Source organism: Tinamus guttatus, unplaced genomic scaffold, assembly GCF_059628265.1.
Source record: "Tinamus guttatus ecotype Peru unplaced genomic scaffold, ASM5962826v1 Tinamus_guttatus_pri_ptg000548l, whole genome shotgun sequence".
NCBI classification, from domain to species: Eukaryota; Metazoa; Chordata; class Aves; order Tinamiformes; family Tinamidae; genus Tinamus; species Tinamus guttatus.
This window is the reverse complement of record NW_028289082.1, coordinates 1409071-1435976: the sequence shown is the minus strand read 5'-3', so window position 1 is coordinate 1435976 and position 26906 is coordinate 1409071. Positions and strand designations below refer to the sequence as shown.

The window sequence follows — 26906 nt, the reverse complement described above, 5'->3', positions numbered from 1 at the left end:
ACTCCCGAATTCCTCATGTGGAGCCTTCCTTGGACTGGCCTCCTCAGTACTGCACTGCCTTGTGGATGTGCTGTGTGGGAGTTCTGGCCACCTATATCCACCAAGGGAAGTCCAAGACTGGTGTTCCCAGAAACCAGTGAAACTGCAAATGTTTCCACCTGTTACTGTTGATTCTTTTTCCTGCCCTTGCCAACAGTCTTGCTTTTGTACCTGTGCTTTTTGCAGTCAAGTTTCCTGTTAGAAATTTATCCTAAAATCTGTTTTAACCAACTATGAAGTTTATTCAAGACAAAATTGATTTAATAATGTTCTTCCAGGTGTCCAAGTTATTAAATAGTTCTTTTTAACCCAGTTTGTGACTTAAAAGTCCATGCAAATTAAATCATAAACAGCCCATTAGTCTGTTTTAAGCACACTGCTCTCCAAGACCTGAGTCTGCAGCAACATTTTTCTCTCTTTGGCATCCCATGCATGGAGGGAGGTAGCCTGTGTGAAGTCAGTACCCATCAGTTCACCCAAAAATGCTGGATTTTTCTCCCACCTGTGTGAACATAGAACTTCAAATACAATATAGCAGTGCTATAGATTATATACTATATAATCCCTTAGCCATATGAAGGGAACAGGACTCCCAAGTGCAATTCCTGTGAGTTGCAGCCATGAAAAGCACAGGGGTTAATATTTGTCTCCAGATGTTAATGTCTCCTGCTTTTATTTTTATATAGGCATATAAAAAGATGTTGGCTTCTTTACCTCTTCGCACTTGAACTGGAAATTGTAGCCTGTTTGTGGCACGTGGTAGAAAAAAATCTTTTTATAATACTTCTGGTTTAACAGTTCCTTTGTAGGAGGGAGCAAAAAAGACTGACATCCTTCACATCCTTCCAGTGAAATATAGGAAGAGGAGAGAGCAATATATGAACTTAGTATCATCTGCTGCTAGGAGAGGACAAGGAAAACCAGGAGCCTGAAGAAAATAACCTGCCAATGAACTGCTGTGAGGGAAATTTGCATTTCCTCTGCATAAAGTTGGTACCCAGGCTCGTAAAACTGCATCAGAAGTGGCTTTTCTTAACCCAGAATGAATCCCTGGCTTGAATTTTGCTGATGGTGAGCCCTGTTCAAATATTTCTGTCTGCAGCTGTTATTTAAAAAATTAGGGGGTAACTTGGCATCGAAGCAAGCATGTATTCTCTTTACTGTGTCAACTTGTGGAGCATAGGCATTGTTTCCATATATTTTTATGTAGGAATTTTGTCTTTGCAAAAAGCGAGAACTTTTTGTTTTTTGTTGCTTAACCCAAGGGTTTCATCCCCGTGGTGAAAAGTGGTCGGAGTCCCTGTCGTTTTTCCTTATCTCCCAAGTAAGTTTTTATGAGTGCTCGGAGCTCTCCTGAGGTGCTGCACTCATCCTCACCAGCTAAAATCTTCACTAACGGGCTTCATTTTGGGGATTTCTGTGCTTATTTTTGGTGTTCCACTTAAACTAAGTTCCCCACTAGTGCGTTGCAGGGATGCCTTTAATTCTTAAGGCTTAATCCTGAAAACATTTATAGTGAAAATTAACCTTATGACTGATTTGTAGTCTGGCAATGGGGGTGTAAGGGCCATTTCCAGGAGGGATGATCCATATCCGATGCGGGCACCTGGTGGGATTTGTGTGTGCAATCCTAGGGATAATTTAGCCCTTGGCATGCTGCTATATTAAAGCATAAAGACCGGTTAAAAAGGGGTGAAAGAAAAAGACAAAACCCAGGAAAAGCTGCTAGATCTTAAAGATAAATCAGCCTAGTTTACATAGCAATGTGTAGAAACTCATTCTTTTCCACACATCGTGTTTTCTTCCATTTTACTCTTACAAAGTTGCTTCTCCGAGGCAGATTTCCAGCTCTGCAAGACTTGAGCCCTTGCGTTAGCACCAGACAACAGGGTAAGGTTATTTGTGTGGATATATATAAACAGTCACCTTACCTGTTTTCATATTCAGAGGAATTACAGCCTCATATATTGCACGACTGCTTATCTGTTACTGTTTATGCGTATCTTTATCTGTATTTACAAACTCATACCCAGGAGCTCTTGCAAATGAACTTCCACCCTAAGTGAAACAGAAATCGGTGTAAACGATACAGACTTCCTGGCCTGTGTAGATGATAAAAACAGTGATATTTACTGTATAATCTTCATGGTACTCACAGTATTGACACTGGGGGGGATCCACTTGGGTCTGAGGCTGCAATAATTATTTAACTGGGTAACTTTGCTGGTTTCATTTGGAGATATCCCCGTGGCTGCGAGCACCTCCCTGCTCCGAGAAATTCCGCTCTGCTCTGAGAAAGAAGTGACAGAGCAGCCCAAAAGACAGGCAGAAAGTGGGGCTGGATGGGGGGGATTTGCTAAAACGGAGCAACTCCTGACACAGAAGCAACTTGTTTAGTTGCCAGATCCGTTTTCTCCCCTCAGCCCCTCGTCCTCCCTCCTTTTGCCTCCCCTGGAGGTTTCCGCCTCCTTGGTGGTGCCGTTTTGTTGTGCGCAGAAATAGCAAAAAACAGCAAAAAGCTGCAAACTTATGATACTGGAGGGCAAGGAAGCTGAATAGGTAGGAAAGATAACTTCATTTTTTTTACATTTTTCTCCCTAATTTCTCTCTTCCAAATTGATTACTGGTTTTGCTTACCAAGTCCCGCTTCCAGCGCGGATCAAACCTGGAGGAGGTCCCATTTGAATCCCTGCCAAACAGCAAGTTTCCCTAAGGGGGTTGCTCGGTCTGTGACCCTGGAGCTCCTGCTGGTACTAGGAGGTGGTCAGTAAAAACTGCAGCAAAATTAAATGTTCCAGGTGCCGCTTATGGACCCGTTCTCGACAGCTAGCCAGTCTCGTCTGAGAAGCACAAGCTGAAGGGATGCAGTTGTTCTATCAATATTTTTAATTAAGATAATGTCTTGCCGAGAGGTGGATGGCCCCGAGTCCGGCCTTTCCATGTGCAGCAGTGGGATGCAAGGGATACAGAATTGTTTGAAGGAAGCTGCGTGCTCTGCTTAGCCTCAGGCAAAGCAGTGGTGGTAGAAAATGCAGATAGGAGCAGCGCTTTGTAGCTAGTTAACACACTTTTTGGGTGCATCTTAGTGTTCTAGTGATTGCAGTGGTTGTATAAAAAAAGATTTGAAAATGCATATTCCTCTACTTGAATAGCACTTGAGATGGGATCAGAGTTTTTCTTTATGGCGCCAAGAGCAGCTTTTTATCTTGCCCCGTCCAAAACAAATAGCAACAGGCAGGAAGGCAGGTGGGGAGCAAGGAAAGCAGGTAAATGGCAACGCTTCAGCCCAGCAGCTCGAGGGGATACTGGGGAGGCTGCAGGTAAAACACTATCCGAGGCAACACAAGGCAAGACCCAGAGCTGACAGGCGGTGGATGGAGCCTGTGCCTCCTCTCTGGGGTCCCTGCTAGGAAGGGTTTTGCTCCTGAAACACATTTGACACCTGATCCTTCAAAAGAGGAGTCTCTGCGTGAGCTGGTAAGCAAGAAAATAGCAGCAAAACAGAATCCCGATTGCTAGAACCCGCTGTCCTCTCAGTCCCAGAGTTGTGCTTTTTGGGGGGTGTCTTTTCCCCTGCTTTCTTGCTGAGTACTGCACTAGCAAATTTGGACAGGGGAGAAATAGCATCGCTTTTATGTGAAGCATCCTAAAAAGGAAAGTGTCTTAAAGGCACCAATAAATGCTCCGGTAATAATGCAGACTAAACTATACTTAGGACAAGTCTGTGTCCATCACTGTGATATACCGAAATCCCAGCCTGCTGAGTTGATGTCAGGTTGATGAATTACAACCTCTTCTTTATTACTGTTTTAAGGTTTGGTTTGCAAACTTTATAAATACATAAAGTGTGTGTGGCTCTGGATAGAAGGTTTATGGAGTGGCTGGGAGAAGATTTCCATTTGGGAGCGCTGCTGTGCCTTGTGCTTGCGTGTTTGCATATGTGCAAACACGTTTACATGTATGTACACTTTATAAATTACTTATTTGGGCAAGCATAATATATAGAATTACAACTGGGTATAAATTGGATATAATTATACATGCGGTAGTGGCTAGATGTCAAGTCATGGGTGATTCCTTGCTGTGTTTGGGTGGAACCTGCAGAGGGGAGGGATGAGTTTTAATTTTTGGGGGAAGCAATTTAAGAGGAAGCAGAATGAGGGTCTTTGCCACCCAGTTTGGGTGGATTTATTTGCATTGCTCTGAGGTCTTGTTTCATCCTTGCAATTCCTGCAGACGAGGCATTGGAGAACATCCCTTACAGCACCCTGTGTGCCCGGCTTTGCATAGCAAATCCAGGGCTTTGCTGCAGCTTTTCCTACCCGTTTGCACCGGCGACATCCGTATTTGAAACCTGTTGCCCACGTTGGGGCTCCTCAAACGTGGCTCCTACCCAGATAAGCGCCGTGAGGTTACAGAACCTGCTGCCCTCTATTTAATCAGGTGTGGATGAAACGGTTCCGCGTAACCGCTGCTTTATTTGCTTTAATATTCTCCTGCCTCCGAAATGGCTGCTGGGTTGGCCGAAGTTCAAGTTATTCACCCGCTTTCTGCTTGCCAGGGCGATGGCCGGAGAGCTTCGGTGCTCCAGGTGAGACTTGTGCTTGGCTGCTAATCTGGGTGCCTTGAACTGGCACCTGGATGAAGCAGCATCCACTCCCCTTAACTTTATCACCTGCTTTCTCTTCCCTGAGTAAATCTTCTCCTAAAGCTGTAGGACATTGGTGTTGTAGAAATGCAAGACTCGATCCCAAAGCTTCCTTTTTGGATGCTGACCAAGGGAAAAACATCTCATTTAGCTTAAAACACCTTTACCCCATTCGGTTTGAATAACTCATCCTAATCTTGTTTTGCCTAAGTATTTCTTTGTCACTCCTGAAAGGAAAATGGAAATCCATGTTATAACTGGCTACTTCTCCAACAAGTGTCATCAAATAACTGTAAGCAGATATTTCATATCTATTTATTACACACTACATTAAAAAATAGTTATTTCTCTGCATATTTCCCAGCTGGTTATTGTGTTTTATTTACAAATCACGTCAAGCTCCATTTGGATGGAAACTAGAATTCACCTGAATGTGCAGAGTTTTACTTAATATTAAAGCCATGCTTTTACAGAGTTATTTCAAAATACAGTGTTGCTTTTAAAATCAACTGCCGCACCATGAGTATTGGCCATAATGGGTAAATTTAACTTAATTTTTGGTTACCTTGCCCTTCAAAAGCGTAGGACTGGCAGAGCTCATCAGTTTGTCTTATTTTTATTCCTCGTTTAAAAGAGAGGAGCTGTTTTTCCTGCTTTGTCTATTCCCAGCTGATTTCTCCACTTTGAAAGCAGCAGTCATTGAAGTGAGCTAAATAAGCAAAGTAAAAAGAAAATGTTTGTTCTTTTGTACTTGCAGACAAGGCTACTGCTTGAAAGATGGTTTGGCACTTAATCAGACACTAGTTCCCAGTGCTTAGAGTGACTTCCACTAGTTCACTGCCTTGATGCTCTTTTTCCTTATGTAAAACTTCTGCAAAACATGCATCTTATTCACTTGGCTAATTTAGATTTTTTTTCTCCTAAGAGGGAAAGAAAAATATGCCCTCAAGTAAAATGTTGGAATTATCCTGAAAAATTATTTAAATTGGAAAGTAGTCTTAAAGCTTGGCTTCATTTTTAATCCATGGGGCTCTGCAGTGATAGAGATGCAACTAGACCGGGATATTGCAGCTGAATGTGTGGAAGGAGGGGGATACGCGTCCCAAATCCTGGTTTCTCCAGTACTCCATGCTGGATCCAGTGTCTTCCTGCTTGCTGGAAGCAGACTCTGTATCTGAGACCTCTCTAACCCTATAGCAGAGAGAAACTTGGGAATCTGCCTCTCAAAAAGCAGCGTGCTCCAGAACAAGCCCTTCTCTTGAGGTAACATCTACCCTAAGTCCTTCTGTGAAGCAGCTGGTAGCATTTGGGTTGTTTTTTTCCCTCTTTTCATGCCTGACCCATAAGTTTTAGTGAGGAGGCTCCTTGGCAGCTGGTTGGAAGGAGCTGAAATAGTTTCTGCTGAAGGATGCACTTTGACAGCAGGATGCTTGCCGCGGAGCAGGGCTCTCCACTGGCTATTTTAAGCTTGTTTATCTTTTTAGATAATGCTTGCCCTGGCATCGTTCATGGGGCTCCTTTAACTTTTAAAGGCTTCTAAATGCGAGTTAAACATAGAGCAGCTCCTCCTGCTCAATCCCCCATCCAGGCTCGTGCGCTGAAGACGGCAGCGGCGGATCCTTCCCGAGCGGCGGAGGGCGGAGCTGCTGTCCAGGAGCTCCAAAGTTGGAATTAGTGCATGGAAGCCGGGAATAAGAAACGGTTGGAACTCTATTGAAGGCGAGGTAGCAAAATTGCAGTGCGATTGCTGGAGCTGGCAGCTTGCAAAAGGGCCATTCTCGGCAGATGCAACTTCTGTGCAGTAGTTAAAAATAAATTGCGGGGAGTAAAAAAAAATAGTGCTAGGAAACAAATCAAGGCATCAGTTTATGGCCACTCTAGTTTTCTGAATGTACCGAGGAATGAATTTCTGAAATCTTGAGGCAGGAATGTCTATACATAGCCCTGATAGCTCCTATTCTGAGAGCAAAACGCAGCTTCTCCTCCTTATGGCTGGGCTGTTTGTGCTGCTGAAATGATCTGCGCTCTTTCCAGCTGCTAAAATACTTGGGGAGGGAAAAAAAAAAACTGTGTTCTGTTAAACAGAGAGATTTAGAACGGGTTGGAGGGTTTCTTCCATTAGGTTAGGATTTCTTAGGACTCAGGATGGGAATATTCTATTATGAAGTTTTTTATTACATATTTTGTTTACCAGTTAGCGATAAATGCATAGCTTAAATGCAGGATATAAATAAACCTTTTCCTACAAGCAGAGTATTTGGTTTTTGTTCCTTCCCTCTTGGTTTGAAGCTGGAGACCTGATGCTGTGTAGGGCCGAGAGCTTCGTGGCTTTCCTGGGAGCAGCTTCCCCTTCCTCTCACTTCTTTCACTTTGCCATTTGAGGGTTTGGGCCCCAAAACACCCAAGAATCGAATAATTCTGCAAAATTCCCTCCGACTCAACTGAAGGGCAAAGATTGGGCCATGTGGTCTCTAACCACAACTTAATCTCTAAAAGCCCAAGTTTCCTTGGTGTTCTCTGTCCCTTCCAGCGTTTGCATTCCCCCTTATGCCTCTTCCCTGGGGGAATTGGAGGATGCATCAAGAAAGAAGTGGGGAAACCCCTGAAAATTCAGCTAGACAGTCTAAGAGGTGAGAAAGCCTGGCCAAAATGAAGGTGCCTGGGAAGGAAGAGCCCCAAAATGCTTCATATGGGAAACCTGGAGCAGCTGCAGAGATGTGGGAGGAGACTCCAGCCTTTCCCAGCCCAAATCCGGGTAGGAAAACAACATTCTATGGAAAACTTACCCCAGAAGATCAATAGCCCCCAGCTACCCAAGGGTATTAAAGGTGATTGGGCTGAAGGGATCTTGTAAACACGGGTTTGTCCCACGAGCGAGTTTCTGTATTTGCCGAGAGCCCGGTTAGCCGTAGAGACACCTCCAGCTGCAAATATTTCCCGTTTTACCTGGGATTACTGCAGGACGAGCCTCCCTGGGTCCTTAAACCCCTTCAGCATCCCAAATAATGCCTGGAAATGGGTAATGAGAGCATTTTACTTGATAGTTTTATAAACTTGGCAATGAAAATGGCAACCCCGTCTTTATGCTCCGTGGATTCAGATACGAAGAAATACCCGGCTAACTTTGGCCCCAAGATGACATTTTAAGGGATAAATGATCAAGGTTATGCAAATAAGGGGATTGATCAAAACTGGCGATTTAAATCGCTTTGATTCGCATCAGCAAGAGGGACGCTTTGATTTAAATCATTGATTTTAATCTTGTTTGGGGATTGTGCTTTCATTATTTTTCTAACGACTGCTGTTTGGGGGTTTGGGTTCTTGTTTTTTCCCTTTCCTCTTCCATTGGCTGGTAACTATTTGAAGCTTGCTTATTTGCAAACAAATATGCATCTTAATTTCTTAATTTATTTCTCCGGGCAAGAGGGGGGAATTGCTTATGTAGTGGGATGAAAGGAGCAGGAATATGCGCTTAAGCAGGTCCATAATTTAGTATGTCCTAACTCAAATTCTTGATGTTTTTTTCTCAAAGGGACAAACTGTACCATATTTTCTTCTTTTTTTTTTAAATGAAATGGTTACCTCCTTTATGGTTTATGCTGAGCACTGCATAGATGAGCATTGGAGCTGAATGTTTCAAAAACCTCGCTGTTTTGAAACTTGTATTTAAATGATACTGCTTTAAAATGCCATTTTTTAAAAAAAAGGAAGAAAAAAACCCATTCTCATAAATGTTTTACATTTAAAACCCGATTCGTTAAACAAAGAAAGCATTATCTGCAGTTAATGAACTGCACTGTTTCTGGATACCGTGTCCTTCCAGGTTTGAGAGCCAGCAGATCTTATTCTCTTACCTCATTTTCATTTGCAGATTAGAAGAGGAAAACAAGTTTTACTGCCTTTATTTCATTTAAAAAAGAGAAAGTCCTCCCAGTTATTCAGGGTTTGAACGAACGAGTCGCTGACCTGAACTAGATTAATAAACTGAAATGGGAAAACTCTTCCTTACATCCACACGGCTGTCAAAGTGCTTTAGCACTATGTTTTTGAGCTAGTTTGTCAGCATTTTAATAGACCTTTAAAAAGCAAATTGAAAATGTGATTTTAAAAAAAATCTTTTTATCCTCCCCTCTGAAGGCTAATCCAAAGGTGATATTTTCCTAGCATTTTTTTAGCAGTGCATTTATTCTGGTTTTGGTACAAGGTGCAAGAGAGGTGTTGAGGCGGTTTTAGTCATGGAATACGCATTGAGTTTCCTCTTTCCCTGCAGAGCTTCAACAACTTTCCTGTAGAATAGGTCTGTCTCTCAAACCAGTTCAAGGGATTTGGCCACTGTTTAAATCGGGAGGGCTAATAAGGCAGGCGGATGCACTTGTGTTTTCCTGTGATTAAAGACAAGTCTTTAACGCTTTAATTTACTGTCCCTTGCCCCCAAGGCAGAAGGTCCCTTGAAGCCCTGGAGCAGGGGAGATCAATTCTGAATAGGAATCGGCCCAAGTGCTCAGTTTTAGACTAAAAAGAACCTTTTAAAAGCAGGAAAACTGCATAACCTCGCTGGGATTTCATGCCCACCTGATTCCTGATGCTAATAGACGCCTGATCCCTCACAAACGAGCACCTGGGAGTACCTGGATGGACACACAATCCCTGCACATAGTTCCTGCCCCTGTGTAGCCCTGGGCTGAATATTTGGGCTGCTCTTCCCTCCGTGGCTTTTGCTACCCCTAAGGTCACCTCGTCGCACTCGAAAGCCCCAGGGCTCCTGCAAGGAAAACGGCGCCTTAATCCGACACGGGGAAGCCGGAGACAGCCGGTGCTTTTAGCATGGGCATCCTGTTCCTCTGAGGCAATCCCACGTAGGAGGAAGACGGACACGCAGAGGGATTTGGCTGTAATGCAGCAAGACAAATTCTGGCCCAATTGCGGCCTCGGAGTTAATGGGAACACAGTGTTACCCGGCGCGGCTCCGTCGCGCTGCCTGGAAATCACGTTGAGCTTGGGAGCCTGGTAACTACTTTAGGCTGATTTGTTATTTCGAGTGCGGCTTCAGCTGGTGAAAAATGGGGCACTCGGATGTCTTATTTCAAAAATAAAAAACATTCTAAGGACGTTAGAGGTAAATCTTGCTGGATTGCTTTAGAGCAGTCCTGCAACTGTGATCCCATCCATCTATATGCAGATCCCCTGGCCAAGGGGGTGTTGACTCTCAGTGTCAGTTTTCTCCTTGTAGAATGAGACGTTTCTGCCTTTTCAGTGCGTTTTGCAAAATATTCACGTGCTCTGGCTCGTGGGGTGGCTGCAGGTAAGTTGTCCCCAGGCCATACAAGAACATAATGTCCCGAGTGGTGCAGCCCAGCACCTGGGAAGAAGCCAGTTGAGATTGATGCTACAGGCAGAAGTTAGTCCCATCTTCTAGGGACAACCTCTTATCCCCTCTCAACTGCCTGGGCCTACAGAGGATCTCACTTTTGGTTACAAAGTGAATCTAGGATGATCTATTTCTGCTACTAGATGAGACCAAACTCTCTGAACAGTGAATTTGCATTCACTTATATCCTAAAAATTGTTTAGGTGCTTATTTAGAAAGCTGGAAATCGGGGAGGGATGGTCTGTGGTCTCTGGTGTTTTTTAAAACCTGTTGATTTGCTCTGTTCTTTCGGGGTGGCTTCCAGTGGTTCTTCAAATTATCACTAACCGTAATCATGGGAATTTATTTCTCTTTTCAAGGGAAAGTCCTACTTAAACTGGAGTTGAAATTGGCTTAGCAAGCAGTATCTTGGTAAGGATGTATGCTAACACAAAACTAGGGAATGCGAAGAATCATGAAGATCTACTTAAAGGGATGCTTTCAAGTTCATTTATTAAGTCTGTAGTTTGGATAATATTCTTAGAATGGTGAGAGAAAGGGGTGAAAATCATCTTCCAGTGTCTGGTGCTTGGCAGCAGAATTGTTAGTCAGCAGGAATGCGCAGAACTTGGTGAAAAATTGTTTTTTAGATAATTGCCTGTTGCAGACTGTCTGGAGGAGCTCACGTTTTATTTTGGGCATCTTGCATCAAACGGTAGCTTTTATATTTTAAGGGCTGATGTGTTGATTTAGATATCCTCCCATCCCGGCCTCTGGTGGAGGTCCGGCTTCCAAACTTGGATCCTTCGTTGGATTAAAGCGGTTCAAAATTTCCGGTTCTTTTAAGAGGAAGAGAAACTTCCCAAGGTGCTGCCTCGCTGGCCTGCTGCAAAACAGGGAGTGAGGAGGGTGGTAGCTCCCAAAACCTGCCCCAAAAAGGCTCGAATTCACCTCAGGATTTTGTCGCCTTGCCTGAAGATGCTCTTCTGAACTGCCCTTGGAAGCCCTTCAGCTGGGGACGTTTGTGGGGTTGGGGGCAATTTCTGGAGGCTTCAGATACAGCAGGTCCATCAGATTTGGGGGGGAAAAGGGCTCTCGCACTCTGGCCTTGGTGTTTGTTTGGTTTGGGGATCAAGGAGGTGGGTTAAGAGCCCAGAGATGCTTCAGAAGCAGTCGGCACTCCGGAAAATCCAGGGAGTTGCTGCACGTTCTCTTTTTGCGGAATAAATCAATCTCTTGGCAGCTTTCTTCTTCCTTCCCCCTAGCAGCAGGCAGGACCTCGTGTTAAGCCTGAGCACAAATGCTGAGTTTTCCTCCTTGTTCTGGAAAAGGGAAAACTCTCGTCTCAATCAGCCATAAGAATAAACCAGGGCAGCTCTGCCCATCTCCGGGGCGAATTCTCCCCATCCCTTTGCCCTTTCCGTCTCCTGCAGCTAGTGAATTTCCTCCCCAAGCTGCATCCGTTCCAGGGCGTTCCATGCTCGAAAAAGGGAAAATTTGGGAGAAGTTAGCACGGGAAACGGGAGCGTGTGGTGGTAGCTGTAAGTACAGCCCTGGCTGCCAGCGGCAGCTATAATTGTATATGGGACACGTGTGTCCTAGCGGCCGCTTCCCCCTTCAACCACCCTGTCCCCAGCGCAGACCAAATTTAGGACCTGAACGTGGTGACCGTTGTGCTCCCCATCTCCAGCTCTATCTTTTACCATTTACCATCTTCCTCACATGCTCCCTGCGCCTTTATTTTTTCTTCCCTAGTCGTTTTATGGAACAGCTTTGATTTTTCTCACTTTATGGTTATTTTAAGCTTCAGAAAACAATAAGAATGTACTTTTTCTCCCCCCGTTTCTTTCCTCTGTGCTTTTATGAAAGCAGAAGCTGCGTAGATAAAGCGCAGTTGATCTGTTCGGGATTACTGTTTCTCCGTTATTCTTTTGCTCTTGCATATCAGGCCTTTATGTAGAAGACTATTTAAAGGTGCCGTGCAGAACAGCGAGATGAAAGCGCCTTTGTGCATTAAAGACTTGTAGTGTCACAGGAGTCCACCTGTTCTCCTGCAACTCTATTTTTTTTTTTTAAAAAAAGTTTATTTAAAGTGAATTTTAGCGCTCATGTAAAAGCTGCTGAGGTTTTGATAGTTGTCAGGATTGAATGGCTCTCCCCACAGGCGGCGGCAGCGACGCTACGGCCCCGGTCCGGAGAGCGGGAATTGGAAAAGCCGCGTCCTGTTCCCATCCTCAGCACCCCGCTGACCTGCAGCCAGGTAGCAGGCGCTGAGGTCTCCGTGGAGAGCATTACCCAGCACAGGGGAACGTTGCAAATATTCCATTATTTTCTTAGCAGAGAGAATCCGAGCCGACATTGCAAGACTTTCCTGGGCTTCCTGGCGATAACTGGGTTGTGCTTTTGGCTTGTCCCGTGTTGGCTCACGGCTCCGTTCTCCGAACGGATTCGGGCAGGTCCGGGAAGACTTTCCGCTGGTATCACCTCCGTGAAGTCATTTTTCTGCAGCATCAAGGTGGATCCATCTGTGAGTCCATTTAAAATAGCAGCGTGTGTCGACTCATGGTCAGTACTGGACAGTTAATGCACCTATCGCACTTGCAAAGCTCTTCATGTGATGAAGTACAAGCAGGGTTTTCTTTTTGACCCTTCCAGGCTATCAGCTTAATTCCCAGAAGCTTCAGATTTAATTACCCATATCATTATCACAACATGCATAGCCGCGGATTTTATTAATGACCATAAAAGTGTTGAACCTCTCTTTAAAATAAAGGCGGATTCCCAGCCAGAGGATCCCTTTGCACCTCTGTGCTGGTACAGAGAAATCCCGCAGGTTGGTGCAGCCCCTCTCGTGTCCTTTTGTCAAAAGCCAGACCAAACTTACCCATCTTACTGTGCCCCATCCTCCCAATTTAACCTCTAATAATACTTTCCAGTAGCTCTGTCACCTTCCTGCCTTTAAAATAACAGTTGAGCAGAAGTTTTGCCCTTTTCAGAGCTATTTTTATGCTGTTAAGCAAACGATCGTCTCTTCTACCTCTCTGTTGCAGGTTCCTTGTGCTCCCCAGCTTGCTGTTATTGCTACCCCTAAACTGTTTTTCACTCCATTTCCCTTCTTTTACCCTGGTTGCTGCTTTATGGCTTTGTAAATCAGTGTGAGCAGTACAAAATCAGAGGCTTTCCTGAGATACCGATAACTTATGTCCACCGTTTCACTCTTGTCTAACCTAACGATTTGGTCGTATAATAAAAGGGATTTCAGCAGATTTGTCAGGCATGACCTTCCTTTTATGAATCTGTACGAGATGTCCTCTACTAAATTATGCATTTCCAAATGTTCTGCAATTCGGGCTTTTATCAACACTTCCACTGTATTCCCATAGCAGAAGTTGGCCCCCTTATTCTAAGGGAATTCACCCCAAGTCTGTCATTGCCCAACAAAATTCGTCTGTTTTTCAGATTTTTTTTTTCCTCCTTCTTGTCCTTATGTTATTGCATTTTTGATGCTGAAATTAATATTCTGGTCTGTGCATCTCCGGGAGCAGGGCGCCTTCAAGAAATAACCGGCCGAGGCCTTTGCAGTTTCGACACGCTTGTGCGTCACACATGACACGAGTTGCTGGGCCTCAGCCCAGGTGAGAGGCAGCAGCTCGGAGGCTCAGTTTGCTTCCCAGCTTGCTGAATAATCCCGTGTGAGACCGTGCAGACCGCTTGATTTTGCTTTTCTTCTGGGTATATGCTTATGCAGAGGGGAGGAGGCTCGAATCCTTCAAGTGTTCTTGCTTGGAGCCATCCCGCTCGCGCTTATAGCTCCTTCGAACATATAGGCTGCCGCTCGGGCTATGCTTCCAAATGTGGATTTCTCTTGGAGGTATGTTCTGACCCACCTACTTTGCAGATATATTTAGCAAAGCCTCCCTGCAGTAGGGCTGTCCCCAAGCTTCCTGTGGCACCCGCTCTTGTGCCTCCCTGCTCCTTGGGCTGCGGAGCTTGCCTGAGCTCGGCTTAATTCCCAAAGCTATGAGTGAGATGCGCAGAACGGTGGGAATGGAGGTTTCCACCCTCAACGTAGGGGGTTTTAAACAAAAGGCACAAATGGGTGCGTGCCCTTTCCTCCAAGCTTGGCTTGTACGAGGCAGAGATCCGAGGGACAAACTTCTCAGTGGTGGCCGGTGACAGGACAAGGGGTAACGGGTCCAAGCTGAACCCCAGGCAGCTCCATGTCCATGTGAGGAAGAACTTCCTTGGTGTGAGGGTGCCAGAGCCCTGGCACAGGCTGCCCAGAGAGGCTGTGGAGGCTCCTTCTGTGGAGATGTCCAACCCGCCTGGATGCCCCCCTGTGCCCCGTGCTCTGGGTGTCCCTGCTGGGGCAGGGGTTGCACTGGGTGATCCCTAGAGGTCCCTTCCAACCTCAACCGTTCTGGGATTCTGCTTAGTCAGGCCGTAACAGCACATGGTTTGGATCGTGATGCCAGAGTGGACCATGCGGGGCTCGGGAATGTCTTAGGATCGCAGGGAATGGCTCTTCCTTGGCCTGGGCACAGTTTAGGGATGGAAGCACTAGAGCATGAGCTGGGGAAGCGTTTGCCCTGTGTCTGCTGCTGCTTTTTGAGATTTTTTTTTTGTTGCTGCAATTAGAGATTTTTAATTTATGACAAAAATATGGAAGATCAGGCACCTCAGTGGGCTGCTTGTTTAGAAAGCCAAATTCTGTGTCTCTTCTCTAATCTTCCTGGTAGATGTCATGCAAGATGGAGCCCAAGGGGAAAAAAAAATACAGCCAGCAGATGTGCATAAGAGAGAATGAATCACCTTGCTATATTCAAACCATTTATTAATGGGGGCAAGCAAGGGGGAGAACTTGGCTTGCAGGTTTACCAGGCAGGAGCACGGATTTCGGCCTGTATTGCTCCGTTTGGAGTTGCCAGGCTAAGCGTTTCTTGGAACTCCCCAACTCGTGTTGTTCGGATTCTCCAGAGCATCCCAAACCCTGAAGTAATGAAACCATTTTGCTGGATGCGAAGCGTTCTTGATTTCTTTTTTCCTAACACTAATATAACCAGAACATTTTTATTGCTGCCAGTCTATTGATTCAAGGCATTTCTGAATCTTCTAAAGCAGCTAGTGGCTAGAAGTGAGGAAATGGAGTGCCTAGAGGATAAATCTGCCAGGCTGCACCTTCACCTTGGAAAGAGGAATCGCGCTCTTGCATTTGCATCTGCTGCCCCAAGTACTTCTGCGGGGATGGAAGAGCCCCACAGGCTCCTGGCAAAGCCCATGGAAAGCACTCGGATCTCCTGATGGATTCATCTGACCTGCTGAAGCTCCGGCCGATGCGAGGGAAGGAAAAGGGAAAGACAGGAAGGGAGGGGAGAGCCCGGGGTCAATATTTCACGCGCCCGTTTGCCCAAGGCGTGGGACGGAGCGCGGCGAGCAGCCCTGTTTGCTCTGCTGCCATCAGGGGACACTTCCCGCAGCCCAGCCCAGTCCCAAGATCGCAGGGGGGCAGATAACAAACCATATTCTGCCCCGTGCAACAGATGGGAGCCTTGGGTGGACTATGACCCCGTCCATCGCATTTCCCTTCAGTTCCAAGGGAGAGGGCAGCCCTTGGAGAGGCTGCAGCCTCCTTTTGCTGCACAATTTCATGCAAACTTGGTCTGGGCTTGCACACGGGTTTTGCTGCAAGCAGCTGAGAGCCCACGGAGCTTCTCAGCACGCTGCTTAATGCTTTTAAAAGTTGTTGACAAGTTTATTGGTTGTGCAGCAAGCTGCCATCATTGGAGGAAAAAAGCAAAGGCCATTTAGAGTATAAAACCTATTCCTAAAAGGATAAAATCTCAAATCTCACATATTGTTATTGTTAAGTAATAGCATGTTCTTCATACTTCTCTGTTTCCTCTGTCTGACATACAGCAATGCTAAAATAAAGGCCGTAAAGGTATTTCTTATCCCTTATGTATATTTTTAAGGTATTTCTTGCTTCTTAGGTGATGACCAAGTTCTACACAGCACCTGAGCATTAGTTTTGGTGATGGATATTTGTATCCTCTTTGAAATAAGTAAGCTGCTGCTTCAAGAGGAAGAGCAAGGCAAAGAGGAAGGCCAAGCTTTAACAGACTGTTGCTGTTTTATGTAAAATATGGGAAAGTCAGGGTATCATTCAACTGATTTAAACCTGCACAGCTTCAAGATCAAGCTCCATTTGATCATGAGGGAAGTTGTCCTTGCTGCCCAGCAGCCCTTAGCTATCACTATTAGCCACGAATTTCCGTACTGCTATCCACACTGACCTGCAATTGTAGCTGGAAATCATAGAATCCTTATGGTTGGAAGAGCTCATTTCTAGCCAATAATGAAAATACAGCTTGGGAATCTGCACTGGAGTGTGTCTGGAGACGTATCTTGATAACACTGTTTTATTTTCGAGCAGTTGATGAGGACTAAGTGATGCTGAATTATGTATCATAATCCCTTTTTGCTGGGGCTGTGTTGTCTCATAGGTATCTCAGACTTCTGGAGTAACTCAAGGATCATTTCCAGTGAAGTAGGGAAGAACTTTAGTGCTTTCTGAAAGCGTCGGGTGAGGTTTGTAATGATGCAGCTGAGGTCTCTCCTGCAGAGAGGAGAGATTTCTAGTGAGCTTCAGAATGGAGCATGACCTTCAGCTTGATTCCTCTAGCTGATGCCACTACATTTGGGTAAGAAGACTTCTTTGGGCTAGAATTGGGGAGGGAAAAGGCGATAGCAAAGAGCTGACTGCAGTTCTAGACTGGCTGTGCCATAGGGATGGCAGGGAATGACTGACTTGTTTTTCCAGGTGTGCCAGCTGTTGCTTTTATTCTCATTAGATCAAGGCATGTGATCAAGGGGCAAGATGCTGGTTTTGGTGGTTTCCCTTAGCTAAGAGTCTGGAGGCAGAAGAGGGGACAGACCCTGTCACAAATAGCCTAAACCCAGCGAGCTGCTGGTGTATTCCCTCCCCATCATCCCAAGATACTCCTTTCTTCTGGAATGCCATAAAAAGGATTCAGAAAAGCAACACGGAATCACAGTAAGGCTGGACACAGTATGAATTGGAGGTCGCCTCTGAGCAGTTTCTTCAGGAATTTTTCTGTTCTTGAAGGGGACGTGGTCTGTAGAGCATCCTGCCGAGCACGAGTTCAGAGGGTGGCAAGACAAGGCCATGCCAAAAAAGGGTTCCTAACCTTGCTTTCCAGGGCACAAATGCAACAATCCTCAAGTCATATGACAGAGTGGGTTTTTTCTTTTTTTTTGGCCTATTTTGGGAAAATGGGCCAGAGTCCTAGATTTGCTTTCGTATTTTGGACACTAGTCCTACTTTTGCGCGTGTACTCGGGTGAATTTAGCGTTAACTTTCCAAACAAATACAATACTTGGAGCTTTCAAATCGCTGGGTAATCACAAATCACCCATTCGAACGTCTCCTGACAAAACAGGTCTTTTGAATCCAACAGAGAAGGCTTTACCAGGAGTTAGGGTCTGGAATCGAAAGCTGGACACGTTCGAAGTAGAAATCAAGCACCAATTTCCAACGCTGAGTAGCATGAGCTACTAAAAAGAGTGATGGATCTTCTGTTTCTTGGTGTCTTGGAGGCAAGGTGGCTTCTGGACATAGGTTAACCAGTAACAGGTTGGTTTTCATGGAGAAGGTGGAGCAAATAACAGTCTTTAGCCACAGCCATGCACAGACAGAGCCCAACCAGAAGACATGGCAGTTCTGCTGACCTTGAACCCCACATCTATCAGTTAATTAAAGGGTTCAATTTGTCCAATTTTCTGTTCCTTCTTAGGGAGGTATTTGTAATTATGAGCTGAGTTGGAAATTGGGCTTTCTCACAAATTCAGCAGCTGCAGAACTTCATTCCTCGGTCTGATTTGGCCCCTCTTTGCTTCACCACTGGGTGTACCATGTTTATCAGCAAGTTGGCACTCAGTTCCTCAGCATTTTGTGGTGACCCCCATGGTTGCAGGGCCTCTCTCCTTGAACAGGTATCGTGTTCAGCCTCTTTAAGCCAAAAATTTATCCTGTCCATGATTTACCTTCTACAGAACGGTGACACTTCTCTTTCACAAGGACACAGAGCGCTGAATTTGTTATTTGTAAAGCCCGTTTTAAGAGCTTATGAAGGAAGATATTAACAAAATACAAAGTGGTGGCGTTATTTTTCACTATGTGACTCACTCAAAAAATCAAAAGGAAAATCAATTTCTTTTCCAAATAAGTGAGATCAGCCTCATCTTTACCAAGTAGCTTCCTCCTTGCTTCAGTAGGGAGCTGTGGATCAGGGTGAACTGTACTTCAAAACATCTAATTGCATACAGTGAGAAATGAAGAAAACTGAAGTGGATCCCAAGAATGTATTAAAAACCTGAACTAAAATGAGAATGATTTCATGTCAAGTGAGACAAATGCAGAGTTGATACTCCAATGCTTCACACATCCACTTGTCCTTGGCACCGAGAAAATGAGATTTCTAATATCTGAAAAACAGATTGCCATGAAGACTCATCCATTGTAAATTTAAGCTGCCTTTATAGCAACTTAAGCTGGGGACAAGATTGTTCATTACATTTGATTCTACAACTGTGGCCATGATTTCCATATTAATATTGAATTTTTTATTATCGGTACCAGAAATAGGAAGGGGAGCTGGTAGTGTGTTTTCCCTGTGTTTTATTAACAAGCAATTTATTTAATGAATAATGCGACGAGGGCAAAGGTTTGCGAGTTCTTCCTTGCATATCAGGTATAGATTGTGGTGGCACCTGCGCTGGCTGCTGTGATTAAGGCCAGTTTGGGGCTTTGGCTTAGGCTAAAAGCTGGGAATGAGGGAAAAGGAGATATTGGTTCATGGTTTTGCGAGTCGTATTTTGGTGGTGGGGGAAGCTGCAACGTTTGGGGCTGAGTAATTTGGCTTGAAGTCGTCGTTGCTCATTGGGATGAGCCCTTGCAACAGCTTGTGAGTGGCCTCCACGTGCGCGGGGTGCGGAGGGAGGGGATTTCTGTACCCTTGGACTTCAGACCAACCGTGATTCAAAGCCGGTTCCTGACCCTTCTCGGGAGCTGCTCTGGCGTCGGATGTTCTGGTTTCCTCCTCTTTCTGTTTAGCTCCGTTTTCTTTCCCAATTCCAGCAGCGAGGCAGCCCCGAGGATTCCCTGCCCTGCCTGGCTTGCTCCGTGGCCGTTTGCAATTGCATCCAGACTGTAACGCTCTCCCCTCAACCTCTAACGTAGCAAAGTGGAGAATTTCCCCGATTTTCGCATGAGCTCATCTGTATTTCTCTCTATTTCCACTGAAATGCCGTCATCTCCCCAGTCTGCATTTACAGACCTGGAGTCTCTTGGACGAGTCCTCCCTCCCTCCTCTGTTCACGTCCCAAACTAGCTTCTAATAGCTCTTCATTTATAACCTCTGAAGTCTGTGCTGTTTTTTTCCTCTCTTCCATTAGTATCGCTAAAATCGTCTCTCACCTGAGTTACTGCAGCCCTTTCTTTGGCTCCTGCTCATCTCATCCCGTTCCAGTTTTAATATTGTTGCACGGTGATGGAGAGCGATCTCTCCTTCCCGTTGTGGGTTCTCTGCTTCTTCCACTCTCCCCAGCCTGGAAGCCAACCTTGCTGCGAGGAACCCAGTTCTCTACCCTTAGCCTCGCTGACCTTCAGAAAGTTTGTATATATTTAAGGCTAATTTGTTCCTCTTTGGAAAACAAAACAGTTCTCTGTATTAAACTCAACATTTGGCAATAGGTCAACAGCATGATCTCATATTTTTTGCGACTGCTTCAGGGAAAATGTCTTAAATGTAGTTGAGAGATTTACCAGACAAATGCTTTGGTGTAGAAGCTCTTTCCTTCTGCCCACCTGGGTGAGAGCAGTCGTGTGGGTGAGAGACTTGAGGGCGTTGGAAAAATTGCTTCATTTTCCCAATAGTTTTGCTGTTGAAGCACTTTGAAGCCATGTTAGTTTGTGGAGAAAGACATCAGCAATGATAGCTAAAGAAAATGCTATTAGGTCATTCCTTTTCAGAACATAGTACCTGTCTTCTAAGCTCTTTGCGGATGTTAGCCAAATAATCCTTTTAATAGCTTTTGTGAGTTAAAAGGGTAGGTAACTGTCATAAGGCTAAATGATTGCATAGATTAATTTACTTGTGGCTCAAAGAAATCAATTGTAATTTAAATTTTAGTCTCTGGACTGATTACACCACCAGACGTCAACTTTTTCCTTAGGAGTCTCGCCGTGTGCATCGAAGTGTCCGTCTATGATTATATATGGATCTGAATTAGTTACAGATTACCAAGAATAATGTGATTGAGCATTTTCAGTTTTACATCTGGGGCTCTACACAATACTCAGCTGGTTGGCCTTGTTCAGGTCTATAAAGCACCCGTTTATAACTGGGATCGTTGCAATTCATAGGGTGTCTGCATGGGAAGAAATATTTTGTGTGGGGCCGCAGCAAACCGTGTCGAAGCTGCCGTGGAGGGCAAAGGGAAGCAGAGGGCTGAGCCTTAACGATCCATAGGAGAAAGCACAAAAATGGAAAGATGATAGCAGAAACTTCAGTGATTCCGGAGAGCATTTTGCTTAATTGTGGTTATATTTAGTGCTTGGTCTACACTATACCACCCCGGGATGGGTTAGATGATTGAGAAGGCTCCTGAAGGGACCTGTGTTTGGTTTTTACCTATCAGAAGTGATTTGGGGCTGCCATAAGATAGCCTCTGCATTAAAACTATAGTCATATAGTTGTTAGCAGATAAGGAAAAGTCAGAATGTACTTGTCTTTCATAGAAATCTCTTAACATTTTTTTGTATCTTTTGTTGTTTGTCCTACAGAATGGTGAATAACACTGAAGACCCCCACGAGGCTTTATAACGTCCCATCCCCATGTAAAGTATGCTCAGAACTTTTCCAGTAGTGTAAGTACATGACAAGAAATGCAACAACAAAAATAATAGCTGATGAGAGCTCAAAAGTTTCTTTATGTTTATTTGTCTAAAAAGAGCAGAGAAATGGCTACAGTTATGATCAGCAGGTTGCTATACTGGAGAGTGCCACTGGTATGGCTTTTATGAGATGTTTAAGGCAAGGAACAGCAGAACTGACTTCTCCACTTGCTTTGGCTGACACGTTATTTATGCTTTTGTGTACGAAAAAGAGAAGTAGAATCACGTATTTTTCATACTTTTGGTCTTGATCAAAGAAAGGTTTCTGTTAAAAGTTGGAGGTGGCACCGTTTCCTGGACATACTAGATGGATACCAGAGCTGTGCAAGAAAACTTGCGCTACAGGCTTGGTAAATAGGGATGAATACACCATAAGGGCAGTATTGTATAGCAAAAGTAGACAATTGGGGGCAGCTAATATTAGTCAAATGTGTTGATCCAGTCCGTAACCACTGGATCTGTTGTGCTTCCAGGACAGTGCAGGGTCCTGCCCCTGGGCAGGAAGAACCCCAGGAACCAGCACAGATTAGGGGTTGACCTGCTGGAAAGCAGCTCCACAGAGAGGGATTTGGGAGTCGTGGTTGCCAACAGGTTCCCCATGAGGCAGCAACGTGCCCTGGTGGCCAAGAAGGTCCATGGGCTCCTGGCTGCAGCAGGAGGAGCGTTGGCAGCAGGGCCAGGGAGGGGATCCTGCCCCTCTGCTCAGCCCTGGGGAGGCACCTGGAGCCCTGGGGGCAGCTCTGGGCTCCCCAGGACAAGAGGGACGTGGAGCTGCTAGAGAGGGGCCAGCGCAGGGCCACGAAGGTGATGGAGGGACTGGAGCAGCCGTCGTGTGAGGAAAGAGTGAGCGAGCGGGGCCTGTTGAGCCTGGAGAAGAGAAGGCTGAGAGGGATGTGAGCAACATGGACAAGTAGCTGAGGGGAGAATGTAGGGAGGATGGGGCCAGGCTCTGCTCGGTGGTGGCCGGTGACAGGACAAGGGGTAACGGGTCCAAGCTGAACCCCAGGCAGCTCCATGTCCATGTGAGGAAGAACTTCCTTGGTGTGAGGGTGCCCGAGCCCTGGCACAGGCTGCCCAGAGAGGCTGTGGAGGCTCCTTCTCTGGAGATGTCCAACCCGCCTGGATGCCCCCTGTGCCCCGTGCTCTGGGTGTCCCTGCTGGAGCAGGGGTTGCACTGGGTGATCCCTAGAGGTCCGTGCCAACCTCAGCCATCCTGGGATTCTGTGATCTTGAAGCCCAGTAGAAACTGACGTTTTTGCTTGTCCAGAATTCATGCTTGAGGCCTGTTACTTTCCTCTTTTAAATGATTTCTCTCATATGTCTTATATGTGATTTCTATCCATCCTGTCACTCCAGTAAAAAGGCAAAAAAAAATCTAAGTTTGAAGCCTGTCAGATCAAAAGGAGTAACTTTCCTTGTATTGTACTTAATCCATCTCTCCTGCTGCCCAGTCCTATATCACTGTTCCCTGAACCTCTTTATAGACACGACCAAATATTTGTCCAGTGGCTGTCAGAGCCTGAAGACACTTTGACCACCTGATTTCTGGTTGCACCTGCTGGCAGACTGCGCTTTAGAGAGAAATCCTGTCCCCAGAAGAGGCAGCGAGAACCGGGCTGCTGTGAATGTGGCCAATTTTCCCCCAGATGGATGATCTCACGAGTGCAGCTTATGTAGCTGGCACGTGGACCTTCGTAATCCCAATACAGGCTTTTGTACAACGAGTTGCAGCAAGGGGTAACAGTTGATCGAGGCGGGGGGAATTTTAACTAAACCACCGATGTGTTTCAGACGGGCCTCTTGACACAACCATTGAATAATTATTTTCTATCACTGTTGGGTTAGTCTTTCATTCAGAAGCAGTGGTTTCTTATTTTGTTGCCAGTCCCATGGGCCTCCTCCTATTCTTTCTTTGTAGCTGGAAAAAATGGTGGGTTTTTAGTGTTAAATAGTCACCATTTGAAATTGTAAAGTTCCTGTTCCCAGCAGGAAGGGAATCTGGTGGAAAGGCCACGCTGCCCTGCACATCTTTATTATACCAGCAATTCCGAGCTCGCAGAATGAGCTTAGTGCTCCTCTGTGCTTTGTATGAGCACAAGGACAGTCTGTCAGCCTCAACTCTGAATCAGACTTTTAACATAAATCTTAAAGCTGTGAATTACACTGTTTTAATTTCCTGTGTTTTAGCCAAATTTCAGTCGCGTTCTGCCTCGGTGCTGTTTCAGCTCGATACTGTGTTATCCTGCTGCTTTCTGGATGTGTTGGGCAACATTGATGAGTGCTGTTAATCAGCTGCCATCCTCTATTAGAGAGGTAGCTGCTTTTTTTGATTGATTCCAGGATATGTGTAGTTAATACAGTCATTGAGAATGCCACGTAAGTATGGGGGAATGATTTCTGCCTGGCTGAAAGCTGGGGTGAAACAATTTGAAGGGGATTAGAAAGTATTAAATGAGAGGAAATGGGCCAAGATGACCCAGTTAGGTGTGAAGTTTTCAGATTAAACCACAGATATCTTTTAAAAAAACGGATAAATGAGCTTCATGGTTACATAAGAGGAAAGAAGAAAACATCCAGTAGAAAAAAAAATTAAAAAGATCAAGTTGACAGCCCAGTGGCTAGGGGGTTGTGAAATGATGGCCTGTCTCGTGTGTACCTGCTTATAATGATTATTTAAAGGGAAAAAAGGATAGAGGAAGAGAAATAAGTGTACATGGGCTGGGGAGAGCAGGAACACAGCTACTCTATCTACAGTGAAGACCAGAGCTAGGATGCAATTTGCAACTTGTTTTGATTACCCCTCAGGTCAGAAAGAGTTGCTCCAAACTAATAAGCAGCAGGAATACAAGAGTTTTGACTTATATATTGCTAGAGATTAAATTAAGAAATTATATTTGCATAGACAAATACATCCCTATTGGTTTCCCCATAAATATAATGGGAGTCGTTATCCGTTCGTACCTCACAGGATCACTGCAGTATCGATTAATTAGTGTGTGTTAACAATGAGAGATGACCACCACTGGTTGTGTTGCCTGTCTCAAGCTACCTCTCAAAATACGATTTCTGATGGAACATTTCAACATTCCCATTTGAAGTTTACCTGTATTCCCAGGTCAGTGCTTTACCAGCACTAATTAGTGTGGGTGTGGGGTTTTATAATGCTTAAAAAAAAACAAGCGAAACTCTCATATGGAAGCAACTGCAGCCAAAAGCCCGTGTTTTTGCCATTATAATTTATACTCTTTAAGGAGCTGCTGTTATCTATCTACGAGTTGTTTTCCCAGGTATAATCTGTGTCTTCACCGCGAGCGCGTGCCAATAGAACTGCACTTGCAAACTGTTTTCTGGTAGAAAATCCTTTGCTTTGTAGTTAAGCGCAGGATTAGCTGTAGATAAATTTCAGAGATTTTCTGGGTTTGGATTTTGCTTCTCTGAAACGTAGAGAATTTGCTTTTAAGAGAAGAGCTGTAAATGCAGGTGACATTCTGTAGGAGAAGGAGGTGGCGCAAATGCTTCCAAATGTCCTTCTTTTTGCCTGTGGAAGAGGGTGGTAGTCCCCTTGGTGGCAACTTGCCATGTCTGGTGCTGTAGATGGACCCTGTAAGATGACTCTGTGTGAGAAAATACTCAAAGTTTAGCCTGGCACTTAGTCCCTGTGTGACTTTGGATGTGTCATTTAGGCCTGTTGAAAGGCTGCAGCTCGGTGTTTGAGCTCTTGCTCTCAAAAATTCACATCATACCACTTTTCTGCCTCCATGGGCTGCTCTGTAGAAAGATGTTTTTGAGCTATACGGAGCCAAATACTTCAGCTAGCAGACGTAACGCAGAGTATTTTAAGGTGCTGTCTGGATTTTAGTAGAGAAGTGGAGGAGACAGCAGACAGCAACAGAGCTACCCTGGGAATTTTGCCGGCTGTAAATGCGTGTCTTGTCCAGCTGTATCCAGGTTGGATGTGGTTCTTGCTCTGATTCTTCATGTGGGTTAAAGAAAGTACTTCAGTGTGTTACCAATATCTGCTTATTTATGCAACTCAAACACACAAATCTTTTCATCATCGATGCTTATATACCCCAAGCTGGTCTATAGGTCCCAAATCAAAGTGCTTCTCCTTCATTTTTGGCACAGGCCTGGGCTTTGGTCCCTAATTTGGCACTCGGCCACCGCTACGGCCGTTCTTGATGTCTCTTAGTCTTTCTGATACATTCGTTCTGCCCTTGAATCCAGCCTCGGAGTTTCAATTCCTTCCTTGTTGCTGTAGAATTGCAACAATAATAAGGAAACCTGGATTTGAGAGGTAGGAAACATTAGGGTTAGACAGATAAAGTGGTGCTGTGAATCAGTCTGTGCCTTGAGCAGAATTCAGAAGTACCTGGCTGCCAGCCCTCTGCTTAGTCAGAGGTCAGTCCCTGGTGTAAGACTTGGATTATGACAATAATTGGCATTTATATTATATTTTTCCCTTGTACAATTGATCTCAAGTTCGCCTCTTCTCCAAGGATGTAAAACGGATACTATAAAGGAGAGCAAGTTACTCGCCCAAGTTGAATCAGCGGCAAAACGGCCAGGGTTTGCTCCCTGCCAATGTGCAGGCAATATTTGTGAGGAATTTCAGAGGGAAATGAAGGGAAAGGAACCCTCTAATAGCAAATGAAGGGACGAAGAGCGCACACAGAGCAAACGAGGCTGGATTTGGGGCTCTTCAGCTCCGCACCTTGAGGCCTCCTGAAGAAATGAGATGTTGATATTCTGCTCTCAGCTTGCCTCCTGTAATTTGTGTAGCGGTGAGTATTTGATTACACTGGATTTATTTTCAGAAGTTTCAGGCTGCCGTTATTAACTGTCACCGTCTTGATCGAAAGCGTGTGGCGGCGTTCGGCATTCACGAGGCGCCGTTTTGCATCCGTAAGCAGCCGCGCTGACGCCGCGGCCCCGCGCGTCGGCCCGCCAGGCCCATCCCGCTGCCGGCCGCGAGGCCTCTGCTCCATGAGGAGCAGCGGGGTCGGCAGGAGCGTGGCGCCGCGCTCGCCAATCAGCGGGAATGGGAGTAGGGCCCTCTCCGAAAATCAGGCCCGCGGGATGCGGCGGCGGGAGGCAATTACGCTAGCGTAGAGATAAGGGCGGCCTTGTGTTGGCTGACGCGATGAGCGCTTGAGGCCTGATTTGTTTTATTTATTTATTTTCTCTCTCTTGAAACCACTACAACTCCACGGAACATTCCAAGTTGCTCCTGCTCAGCCTGAGTGTGGGCCAGGATGAGTGGGCTCCTCGCTGCCCCGTCGAGCAGGGGCTGCTGGTTTGAAGGTGGCTTTGCCTCCTGTGGCGCAAAGGCCGTAGTTTGCCCAGCTTTCACTTGCGATGCTCTTCCTGCGAGATCCCATTTAATGACACCCCAAAAGTGCTGAATCAGAGGAAAAAAAGTTATAAAATAGAAGGTTATGAATGCTGGGGATCCTGTTAAAGGACGGCGTAGCGCTGTTAGATGTCTAACCCTGTAATATATCACCAAAGTGTACAAATTGGCATTTATCTGCATCCTGCTTGTCCCACCGTTGATGTGTCTTTATCGGAGTTGTGCTTAAACCAATTTCCAGACATAGGATGTTGGCTCTGGCTCTACCCACGTCCATATTAGGTCGATTTTATCAAATATGGGTCTCATATCAAAAACCACAACTGTTTAGGTAAGTGTCTTGAGCTTTGCAGAGCTTGTGGAGCAGCAGGGTTTGGTGGTAAGTTGGAGAAGGATCTCTGCAGTAATGCTAGAGCATGTCCTACTCATGGTGAGTAGGAGAGAGGAAAATGGTGTCTTTGGAGCATGAAAGAGTCCAGAAGTCTTCTCTCAAGTCTTAGAGGTGTTAGGGTTGCTGTTCTGGCCATGTTCCTAATTGAATTGC

General features: G+C 45.4%; 1 protein-coding gene across 8 annotated transcripts in view; it reads left to right on the top strand.

Annotated features, from left to right (window-relative positions):
• The window catches only part of HMBOX1 (homeobox containing 1), a 77890-nt gene that overhangs the window by 12192 nt on the left and 38792 nt on the right, over positions 1 to 26906 (top strand). For 7 of the 8 annotated variants that reach the window (XM_088534378.1, XM_088534380.1, XM_088534377.1 and 4 more), the window contains exon 2: positions 20899 to 20982. The exons of the other annotated variant lie outside the window; for it this stretch is intronic. In XM_088534378.1, coding sequence (XP_088390504.1) covers positions 20960 to 20982 — 23 coding nt within the window. In that variant the 5' untranslated portion in view covers positions 20899 to 20959. The remainder of the gene's footprint in view (positions 1 to 20898; positions 20983 to 26906) is intronic. 8 annotated transcript variants of the gene reach the window in all.